Source organism: Rattus norvegicus, chromosome 9 (assembly GCF_021556685.1).
Source record: "Rattus norvegicus strain SHRSP/BbbUtx chromosome 9, alternate assembly SHRSP_T2T, whole genome shotgun sequence".
Classification (NCBI taxonomy): Eukaryota; Metazoa; Chordata; class Mammalia; order Rodentia; family Muridae; genus Rattus; species Rattus norvegicus.
Genome location: NC_141542.1, coordinates 81,309,963 through 81,321,721, shown reverse-complemented (window position 1 = coordinate 81,321,721; position 11,759 = coordinate 81,309,963). Strand labels below are relative to the sequence as shown.

The window sequence follows — 11,759 nt, the reverse complement described above, 5'->3', positions numbered from 1 at the left end:
AGTACCATTCTGGTGAACCACCACAGAGAACTCCAGGACTTGGGGCCAGGTTTCCCGCCCGGGTTCTCTGGGAGGCCTGATTAGCATTGACCCCGCCCTCGTAACTTGCCGGTCCACTATTGGCGGACGCTCTTCCGCTGCCCGCTCCGGGCGGGGCCGCGGGGCGCTCGCAGAGAGGCCAGGACAGCAGGGCGGTGGGCGGGGACCCGGAGAGGGAGCCGTGGGACGGCCCAGCTCCGGGCAGGGCGGGAGGGGGCGGGCCCGGGGCGGGGCCTCCCGGCGGGCATTAGAGGCAGGTGACCCGGGCGGGGCGGGAGAGGGCAGTCAGCCTGTAGCCGAGACTCGTCCGCTGCCGTCGCGCACCGTACGGAGCTCCCTGGAGGTGGGCGAAAGAGTGCGAGAGCGCGGGGGAGGAGCCGAGTGGGGCGCGTCCCGAGAGCGCCGCCACCGCCCCCCGGAGTCTGCTGGAGCGCGGAGCCCCCTGCAGGGGAGGCGGCGAGCGGCTGGCGGGACGCGGCGGCGGGCGCGGACCATGCAGTCCCCGCCCGGCCAGCGCTGGCTGCTCGCTGTGCTGTGAGGTGGCGGGGTCCCCTCCGGCTGCCGCATCCCTCCGCCTTCCAGTTCAAGTGCTGCCCGGCGCCCTTGCCCTTCGTCCCGGCCCCGGGACGCCGGTGGAAGGCACGGCCTGCCCCTGCCTTGCTCTGCCCGAATCATGCAGGGGGCCCCGAAGGAAGAGAAGCCGACTGACCGGCCCGCGCCGCCCGTGGTCGAGGGGCGCCCGGCTCTCTGAAAGGTCCTCCACCTGCTGCCATGTGTCGCCGCCACAGGTACCTAGCTTGTCGTTAAACTTTCCCAGCTCTGGGCCGATTCGGAGTCGCGGGACGGAGGAGCCCGGCTGGCTGCAGACATCTGCCGCCTAGCAGGATCCTCAGAGGTAAGAGCCCGCGTCTTCCCTGTTCACCCGGTTCCTCTGCCCCTTTCTCCCGGACTGAGCTCTCTGGCCCCAGGCATAGCCTGCAGGGCCGGGCCAGAAAAGAGAGGCGGGTGCGGGCAGTGGGGTGGAGGGGGTGGGGGCGTCTGAAGTTTGGCTGCAGGAGGAGGGGAGGAAAGGAGTTAATCTAGAGATTGGAGCCGGTTTACTGAGACCAAGCGGTTGGCTCTCCTCTGAGAGGAGTGGTTGCGATTTTTCTTCTCCCCTACCTTCTCTTTTAAGAGTTCTGTCCTTGGAGTCGGAGCCCTAATAGTCCCTCCAGCTCTATCTGGCGTGGAGCTGAGCGCTGCCGGCGGAGGCAGCGCCTTCCAGAAACAGTTGATCTTTGGACGGATTTCTTTAAGGAAAAGAAACCAACAGGTTGCCAGCCCGGGCGTCACAGTCAAGACTCCAGAGAGGGAAGCCCCGGCCGCAGATTCGTCGGTCAACGCAGACCCTCTCGGGCAGCGGGTGGCAAAGGGAAGAAGGGGGCGATGGCTAGACCCGACCCGTCCGCGCCGCCCTCTCTTCTGCTGCTGTTGCTGGCACAGCTGGTGGGCCGGGCAGCGGCCGCCTCCAAGGCCCCAGTGTGCCAGGAAATCACGGTGCCCATGTGCCGCGGCATCGGCTACAACCTGACGCACATGCCCAACCAGTTCAACCATGACACTCAGGACGAAGCAGGCCTGGAGGTGCACCAATTCTGGCCGCTGGTGGAGATCCACTGTTCCCCGGACCTGCGCTTCTTCCTGTGCTCCATGTACACGCCCATCTGCTTGCCTGACTACCACAAGCCGCTACCACCGTGCCGCTCCGTGTGCGAGCGCGCCAAGGCCGGCTGCTCGCCACTCATGCGCCAGTACGGCTTCGCCTGGCCCGAGCGCATGAGCTGCGACCGCCTCCCAGTGCTGGGCGGCGACGCTGAGGTTCTGTGCATGGATTATAACCGAAGTGAAGCCACCACCGCGTCCCCTAAGTCCTTCCCGGCCAAACCCACACTCCCAGGACCACCAGGGGCGCCATCTTCCGGGGGCGAATGTCCCTCGGGAGGCCCGTCTGTGTGCACGTGCCGCGAGCCCTTCGTGCCCATCCTGAAGGAGTCACACCCACTCTACAACAAGGTGCGCACCGGCCAAGTGCCCAACTGCGCAGTGCCCTGCTACCAGCCGTCCTTCAGCCCGGATGAGCGCACGTTCGCCACCTTCTGGATTGGCCTGTGGTCTGTGCTGTGCTTCATCTCCACGTCCACCACTGTAGCGACCTTCCTCATTGACATGGAACGATTCCGCTACCCTGAGCGCCCCATCATCTTCCTGTCTGCGTGCTACCTGTGTGTGTCACTGGGATTCTTGGTGCGCCTGGTTGTAGGCCATGCCAGCGTCGCCTGCAGCCGAGAGCACAGCCACATTCACTATGAGACTACCGGCCCTGCGCTGTGCACAGTCGTCTTCCTCTTAGTCTACTTCTTTGGCATGGCCAGCTCCATCTGGTGGGTCATCCTGTCGCTCACCTGGTTCTTGGCGGCTGGCATGAAGTGGGGCAATGAAGCCATCGCAGGCTATGCACAGTACTTCCACCTTGCTGCCTGGCTCATCCCCAGCGTCAAGTCCATTACGGCGCTGGCACTGAGCTCCGTGGACGGAGACCCAGTGGCTGGCATCTGTTATGTGGGCAACCAAAACCTGAACTCGCTACGAGGCTTTGTCTTGGGCCCACTGGTGCTGTACCTGTTGGTGGGCACGCTCTTCCTTCTGGCAGGCTTCGTGTCACTCTTCCGCATCCGGAGCGTCATCAAGCAGGGTGGCACTAAGACGGACAAGCTAGAGAAGCTCATGATCCGCATTGGCATCTTCACTCTGCTCTACACGGTGCCAGCCAGCATCGTGGTGGCCTGCTACCTGTATGAACAGCACTATCGGGAGAGCTGGGAGGCAGCCCTCACCTGCGCGTGTCCGGGGTCGGACGCTGGCCAGCCACGCGCCAAACCCGAGTACTGGGTGCTCATGCTCAAGTACTTCATGTGCCTGGTGGTGGGCATCACGTCGGGAGTCTGGATCTGGTCCGGAAAGACCCTGGAGTCTTGGCGGCGCTTCACCAGCCGCTGCTGCTGCAGCTCTCGACGGGGCCATAAAAGCGGTGGCGCTATGGTCGCAGGAGACTATGCGGAGGCCAGCGCCGCACTCACTGGCAGGACCGGGCCGCCGGGCCCCGCGGCCGCATACCACAAGCAAGTGTCCCTGTCGCACGTATAGGAAGGCCTGGAGGCCGAGGCCCAGGGACAGTGCTGGACGTTGAAGGGGGCGGTTGTGTAGCTTGGTAGCTTTGTGAAGGTCACTTCCGTTTACCTTCTTGGTGCTGATGCCCCCTCCCTGAGCGGCTTGGAGAGGAAAAGGGGGCGGTTTCAAAAGATTACCTGTCCCCAGTATTCTACCAGGGGGCGTGGCTTGCAGTGCTGTGGGGTTAAGTGTATTCTAGTTTGCATTTCTTACTGCTTTCTTTAGAAGTACCTTGTTTTTAATTTATATGTATATTTTAAGTTTTAAATTTGTTGCATTTTGGCAACAAAATTTACCTTTGCTTTGGGGGCTTCATAATCCTCAAACTGGCGTTGTAATGAGGTTACTGTTGGTTCAGGTTTTTTTGGACTGTGTGGTCTAAACTAGGAAAATATATTTCCTACACGTCTCTTTTTTGTTTTTGTTTTTTTGCTTTTGTTTTATTAATGTGAACAGTGAAGGGCTGCTGTGACTGGGAAGGTGTAGGGAGAGCCTTCTTTTTTAGGTGGTTTCTTCTTAGAGTGCTTAAAATGTCCAGGACACTCAGAGGCCAGAGGCCATCTGCTCCTTCTGTGTCTAGCCTCCTCAAGTCCTCTCCGGGAGTAGAATATGATGTGGTTAGGACCATCCCCCAGATGACACGGTTAGGGAGCCAGGAATTTCGTGTGCCTCCTTACCCTTGCTCAGCAAGCCGTGGGCAGCTCGCTGCGGTCATTCTCATCCCTCTTAGAGCCAGCTGGCCCGCTTGTCTTGAATAAGTTAGAGGTGGCCTTATAGACCGGACATAAACATTTGCCATAGAGCCCAAGGGCTGGGATTGGTTGACTGAACTGGTGGGAAGGTAAGCTTTCTGACAGAAGGAGGGGGTGGTTCTTAATAAGCAGTGCCCCCCCACCCCCAGAATTAAAAAAACGTGTGCTACAAATTTCAGTAAATGTAGACCCACTCCCTTTTTCTGGAAGTAGTTTGGAATCCCTGCTAAAGGGGGGCTCTCTTTTAGATTAAAGGACAAAAAACGGATATGCTTCCAGTAATTAAAGTAAATTCCCATTGCCTTGTATCTGCTGCTCTCAGCCCACCTCCTTTATCATGTTAAACAGTCTTTCTTGCTTTTCTTATTCCTCCTGGTGGAGAGCAGCGATTAGAAACCACACCCACCCACCAATGAAGAGACTGGGGGAGGGAGGCTAGTTACCTGGGAACAAACATTGGCTCAGGGAAAACAGGTCTCCCTGAACTCGAAAGTTTAAAGCCAGATATTCCCCCAAGCAGCTACCAATCCTTAGTAGTCTGAAAACAAACAAGACCCCAAACTTAAGCTTTGTAGGGCAGTGTAAAGCTGCGGGAGGAGAGACGATTTCTCCTCCTCCTTTTGACAGAGCCTGTGTAGTGATGGACAGCCCCCTCACACAGTTTCTGTGCCATTAGAAGAGTCTGTTTGCTTTCCTAATCTGTTTAACTATTCATTCACTAAGAGCATGGGGCCATTACTGGGAAAGAAATGGCAGGGCGTCAGCCAGCAAGTACCAAGGCAGAGTGGGGACTGAATTTAAGGAACTAAAATGGCCAAACAACTGAAACTTCCCAAAGCTTCCCTAGAAAAACAGCTGGAGTCTAGGCATCCCGATTTTCATTTGCAGCGGTTGGGGGGGGGGGGTAGGGAGAGTTAAGGCCAAGCCAGCTCTGCGTTCCTTGTACTGAGTGGAGAAAAGAGTTCCCATTGGGAATTTAAGCACCCAGGGTATGTAAAATACCCTGCCCTTGCTCACTTGAGTCAGAATTAAAATTTCAGTGGCTTCCAAAAGACCTTCTCCACCTAGGTGCAGAACTCTGAGGGTCTTTTTCTACTTATTCTGAAGCCCCTTCCGGGAAGCTCAACACACTCCCTGCTCAGCACCACTTCTGTTTTCCAAATGAGGTCCTTTTCTTATCACCTTGACCTCTTGCCTTGTTTAGCACAGTCTTCCCAGAATCTGCTGCACCCCGCACCCCCACCCCACCCCAGTCAGCTGTGCACAGTTTGGGTTGTTCCCTCCTCACAAAGAAAATTGAGTTGTTGAATTGTGGCAAAATCAAGAAAAGACGTAGAGAGTAAAAGTTGTGGGGTGAAGTGGATGAAAGCGATTTCATTCATTTTTTAGAATGGTTATTTTTTTTCCCCCACCTAAGCAATGTGCCAGAGCTCTAAAAAAAAAAAAAATGAGCTAATCAGTTAATTCCCTTTGGAAATACAGCAGTTGAAATGGCTATGACGCCAGAGTAGGGACTGTGTGGGGACTGCCTTTGGAAGGAGCGTCAGAAGCCTCTTGTTTTCTGTTCTCTGTGCCCCCCTTTCCTCTCCCATGCCCTTAGAGAGACAAAGCACACCTGCTTCCTCGAGGCCAACTGGAGTTTCTGGCCAGCCCTAGGGGAGGGAAGAGGGAAGCAGCCTTCAGATGGCTACCCCACCACACGTTTCCTCCACTTTGCATGTCTGTACCGATAACAAGACGGTGAAATGGGAAGCTGTGGAGTAGCCCGGCAACCTCTGTACTGCCAACTTTGTGAGAGGACAGGGGATGGGGGGGTGGAGGGGGAGGGTGGGTTTGGGCCCAGCCCGTGTGCCTTTGGCCGACCCACTCACCTCTTTAAGCGTTGGGATGGATGCCTCCCAGATTAGAGGGTGAGGGTTTAGATAATCTAAAGAAACAAGACCTCAATGACTCCAATGGCCAGATATTAGGAAGGTTTGATTATATTTTGTTTTTTAATTTAACTTTATATTATTTCCCTCACATTTTGAAGTTGTCTAAGTTGGATGAAAAATCATTTTTCTTGGTGCCTTATTGGTTTATTCTCGAAATCCCTTTGTCGTAGTTTCCTGTGATCATTGCCAGTGACCAGGGCCTGTGTGTGTGTGTGTGTGTGTGTGTGTGTGTGTGTGTGTGTGTGTGCGCGCGCGCATGTGCGCGCGCACTTGTGCGCATGTACAAGCTTAAATAATGTGCCGATGGCACTGGTTCTAAGTTGGTATTCATTAGGCTGTTCCCTCCTGGGCCAGGGCAGCACTAATCTTGACACCGGCTGCCCGGAGAAAACATCATGGATCATACACTGAACCTTAATAACAGCACCCGTGACCTGCACCGGCGCGTGCAGAACGGGAACCCCAGAGCTAGGAAGCACAGTTGTATATTTTAATGAACTGCTACCCCTGCTAAGGAAGCTGCTTTCACTTTTGTGCTCCACAGAAAGACCGAGGGGGGTAGGAGGGACAAAGCTTTGAATAAGTGCTTTCTAACACTGGCAAACAGGACCGAGCACATCACAAATCAAGGCAGGTGTGAGGTATAGCGGCTAAGAATTGCCTGCTGCCTCTCTGTGTCCTTTCTTGTCTCCAAAGTCCAATCAAGGGATCCTGGGAAAGAAGCAGCCTGGCTTGGGGAGGAAGGCTCAAAGAGAAAACCTAAAGAGACTTTAAAGAAGGGCGAAGGGCAGGGAGGGTGTGGGCAGGGAGGGTGCAACTAACCTGTTTCAGACTCTCAGAGCCGTCTGGAAGCCTGGTGACAATTGCAGCATTTATTTCATCCAGGATCTTGTCTGTCTGTGGTATATCATTTTTTAAAGAGAATATTAATTCATGTTGTTACAAACTATGTATAGTGTGTATGTTTTGTGGGTGTGTATATACTAATATATATAATATATATATGAAAGAGAGATTTAGTGACTTTTGATACGGGTTGGTGCAGGTGAATTTATTACTGAGCCACTTGAGGCACATATCGAGTCTGTAGTGGAGTCCAGGGCAGTCATGGTTTGCATTCTTCTGTAGTGCCCGTCCTATGCAGTAAGGATCATCACTGGCGTGCCACATCCAGCACTCACAACTCAGAACCAGCAATATTTTACTTGTAGACAATCAGCTTGAATCTATAGATCATGCCTGGCCAATGATTATAACTCTGAATCCATAACACTCGCAAAAGGAAACCCAGAGCATCTTGAAGAGATGATTGGTTTCGTTTGGTTTTGTGCCTGGCAGTCAGTACAACAGCAATCGTACATGGTTATGTTTAGTCTAAGATCCTTAACTTGTTGACATTATTATTATTTTGGAAATTTTTTGTATTATATTTGTGGGAAGGTAAAATAATGGTTTAAGATTTTTATCAAATATGGAGATTAGTTATTTATGAAAAACAAAGAAATGTCTATTTTTGTTTCTTTGTTCAGAATTAATGTAGATAACTTTTTTAAATGGCATTAAAGCAATGGTGAAGAAAATACGATGATGGCGTCGAGTCTTTCTCTCCTGTTTATGGAGACATGCATTGGTTTCCAAGGCTAACAGCGATGTCGACTCCAGCATGATCACCACATGTCTCAGATGTGCTTACAGTATCAGCCACTGAATTTTCATCAGTAAACTCTAATTGCAAGAAGAACTACATACAACACAGTTTCCTCTTCTGTGCCTCCTGGGTTTCTCCTGCACAGAAGACCAAGGTTGTGTCCCAGTTACGTTTTATTTGATGGCTATGTGCACGGTTCCAAATCTAGTTGAGGGACAGCAGCTCTCAGCACAGCTTATCCTTCAGATTCTGAGGTCTGACTGAAAGTCCAAATAGGTGTTGAGCTCAAATAACTAAAACAGGAGCTAAGAGAGGACCAGAATTCATTGAGCACAACACCACACTCACCCCTGGATAATTTGGATGTCAGAATGTTTACTGCCTTCTACTTGTAGGGTCCTTCCTGCTTTGGCAAAATTCTAGTGACTCCCTAAGGTAACCAGTATCTCATTTTGTGTTCTTTAGCGACAGTCTCAGGTATTGTGGGAAAATGTGAGAGAAAGATGGGTATTTAAGGTTTTAAAATGTATAGGGCAGAAGTATAATAATGATTAATTCATGTCAATATGTATGATTGTAATGGACTGCAGTGTCTGTGTTGGGGGGACAGTCTGAGAAAGAGCAACACAATTCACACGCACAGGAACTCTAGTCAGTATACCTGTCTCCACCTCTGTTCTCTCTGAGGGTCAGCTTTCACCCAGTGAAGAAAGGGTGGAAAGGGGAGTGAGAAACTGAAAGGACATGACCAGAGTTCTTTAGTTTGTAAAGATGGAAACCATGCTGAGGAGAATGGCTGTGTGTATGGACTGAAGAAGATATAGGTTGGTCAATGGTTCGAATCCCAGCTCTGCTATTTGTGGGCCCTGATCCAGAGACACTCAACCTGTTAGCATTTCAGATTTATCATCTGTGTCACATAAAATAAATGAATCAGATTTATCATTTGTGAAAAGGAGAGAAGAATAGCACTTACTTTCGGTGGTTCAGAATGTTTAAATGGTTAAATCTAGATTTTAACAGAAAGCTAGGGGCCCTCAGCAGTTCCCGGTGTGGGGTGGAGAGGAATGGAGAGGGAAGCTTTCACAGTGTGTCTGCATAAGAATCAACTGGGGCTCTGCCTGGGAAGCACATTCCAGTCTCAGCCCCAGGAATCTGAGATTTAGTCGACCCTAGGACTTCAGTGAGTTTTGATTTTTGTTATTTTTTTGTTTTTGTTTTTTTAATAAAAAGCTATTTAAACTTGGGAAAATTTCTCCCTGAATAATTAAGGGTTCTTGTTTTCCCCTTATCCATTTTCCCTAATGCTAACAATCTTTTGTTGCTTTGTTTTGTTTTGAGACAGGGTCTCTGTAGCTCTGTTGTAGAACTGTGGCCTCAGAGATCCACCAGCCTTTGCCTCCAGAGTGCTGGGATCAAAGGTGTGTTAAAAGTTGACTGTGTCACAACTAAAAAGTCAATGGGAACTCCAGACTTCATCAGGTCTTCCACTAATATTCTGGGAACCAGAGTCCATGGTACCATATTGCACTTAGAGAAAGTTCACTGCTCATGGAGGACAAGCCGCTGGGAGGTGATTTGATGGTCCTGCCTTGAGAACTAGTGGGACATTTAAAGGATGGCACTCAGTCAGGTAGTGGAGTCACCTAAGTGTTGTTGACTTGGGGCAGGTGGTTTGGTTCCTTATTTCACCTGTGCCAGGTGGCCTGCAAGCCATAGAAAGCCTGCATTTTGTCGAAGCCCCATGGAGGGCTTTTATATAGCAACCAGCATGAAGAGTGTTGTGTTGAGCATTAGTAAGAGATTACAGGGGACAAGCCAGGGATGATCTATTGCAACAGTCCCTCTGGGCCTTGAGCCCTGAGGACTGGGAGGGAGAAATGGGGGCACACTAAATGTCAGCCTTCTGAGGAGTTAGTTCTACTAGAGACTAACCGTTGGGATTGCAGGTGGTTTGTAGACTTGAAGGGTAAGGAAATGGAGCAGCAGGGTTGTTTTTAAGGGATAATATTCACCTGGATATCCTTTGAAGTCCTCACGGTATTTGGTATCTCGCTGTGGCTCTTAAGTTCTGGGACTACCATTGAATTTCCTTGATCACACTGAGACTGCCCAGTTTTTACAGCAGTTCTAAGGCTAGGTGTTTTTTTAAAACTTTTAAAGATCTGAACTTTTCCCTTTGAAAAGAATGTTAACTTTTCACCAGATTTAGAATTCCTCTTCTACACAATGTAACAGCGCCAGTGGTCATTCCTGCACACTGAAGATGTCAAACCACAGGGTGGGATTCCTAAAAGTTTATTTCAGAGCAGGAACATGTTCTCTTACTGGCAAACCCACTTAACATGGTTGAGTGAAAAAAGCCCACGAAACCGAAGTTGCTCGTATGCACTAGGGGACACAGCCCTATGTGATCCTTTGTGACATTTGCTGGCAGAGTCGGGACTCCAGGTAGGTTAAGTGGCTGGCACTTAGACCAGAAGTAATCCTATGCTGGACTTAGTGATGGGACACTAGACTCACAGTCTGCACAGAAACCAGTCCTTTACCTTGGGATATTTCTCTGCTGAGAGCTTTCTTTCTAAATGTCAAGAATGCAGCTTCTGGATGAAGGGACAGGCAGGCAAACCAATCATTTTAAAGGTGGCTGAAGCTGGGTTGCGAAAGGCTTTAGCTAGCCTGCATAGTTTATAAACACACTGCCTAACCTGATACCTTTGTTAACACTGACAGATGTCTTTGAAGCAGGGAATACTGTATTTAGGGATATAAGAAACTAAGCTGAGCTGTCATAAAGGTCTGTGTTGTTGAATTAAAACAAAACAGGAAATGTGAAAGGGTGGTCTGGGTTGAAATCTGATACAAAGAAATCTAACAGTGAACAGGGAGAGAATTACTAAGCAGCCACCACTTTTCAACCTGCAAAAATGGTAGTTATACTGGGATCAAACATGCAGTTCAGAGTTTTGTCCTTTTTGTATAATGAAATTATCATACACCAGTTAGAACTCTGAGGTCAGTGTGGTGGCACAGGTCTTTAAACTCAGCAATCTGGAGACAGAGGCAGGAGATTTTCTGAGTCCAAGGCCAGCCTACTTACAGAGTTCCAGGCCAGTTAGACCTGCATAGTGGGACACTGTCTCAAAAAATAAATACAGATCTTAAAAAGTCGAACTCTATTAGAGGTTAAAAACAAAAACCAAACAGACCACCACCACCCACCCTCTAAAACACAAAATCAAAAATGGATGAGTCTAGGCAGATGTTTCTTTTTGTAATCTTTTGAAAGTACAGAACCCCAAGACGATCTAGTTAGCACCCTACTGATTTGGTTCCCTGCCTCATTTTCAGAGACCTACCCACTTTTTTACATTCTCAGTTGATCCAATTTCCCATTTATCAAAATGACATATCCTAGCGTCAGGGTTGAGGAAGGGAAAACAATTCTCAGTGATGTTCATGATGCAAGCTTATCCAAAAGATTCACGTTCCCAGCCCCTCTTACAGGTCCTTGACATCTGACCCGTCTGCATTTCTACATGTAAGATGTAAATCTTTTAAAATTAACTTGAGTTGTACATGTGTTTGTGCCTAAGGCCGGAAGTGTGTCAGACTCCCTGGATGTGGAGTTATAGGCAGCCATTAGGTGCCTGATGTAGGTATTGGAGTTGCTCTCAGGTTCTCTGCAAGAGCAAAACATGATCTTAACCATTTCGTCATGTCTCTAGCTCTAAGGTACAAATTCTTTTGTAACTTATGACAGGTTTCCCTTCCTAAATTGTCAGTTCAATTATCCTATGTCAAGGACAAATTGATCCATCGTCAAAAGATCTAAGTTCAAACATTGGAAAAGTAAATAATGTGTAACGTGCAGGGTTTAGCAACAATCGCTGAAGCTGAGTGGCTCTTACTTCAGGAACCTAACTGAGCAGCAGAGTTGGGGGTGGGGTGGGTATTCAAGATTTCCAGATCTGCCCAGGATACAAATTAAGAGTCCTTGTCTCAAAACAAAACCAAAACCCTTAGGTTTATTCTCACCTGAAATGCAAGCCTGACACATGTTAAGCTTCATGCAACATGTTTTAAGTAATCCCAATTCAAATTCCCTTAGGTCTGCTTTACTCCCTGGAACATGTTCTAATTTGATACCATTCTAGCCACTTTTTTTAAAAAAAATAT

The 11,759-nt window shown here is 49.7% G+C and overlaps 1 protein-coding gene across 1 annotated transcript; it reads left to right on the top strand.

Annotated features, from left to right (window-relative positions):
• Positions 1-315: 315 nt before the first annotated feature.
• On the top strand, positions 316-7,513 carry Fzd5 (frizzled class receptor 5). The gene is given in 2 exon segments (NM_173838.3): positions 316-934; positions 1,214-7,513. A coding segment is annotated over 1 exon segment (1,758 nt). The 5' UTR covers positions 316-934; positions 1,214-1,464; the 3' UTR covers positions 3,223-7,513.
• The last annotated feature ends 4,246 nt before the right edge of the window (positions 7,514-11,759 follow it).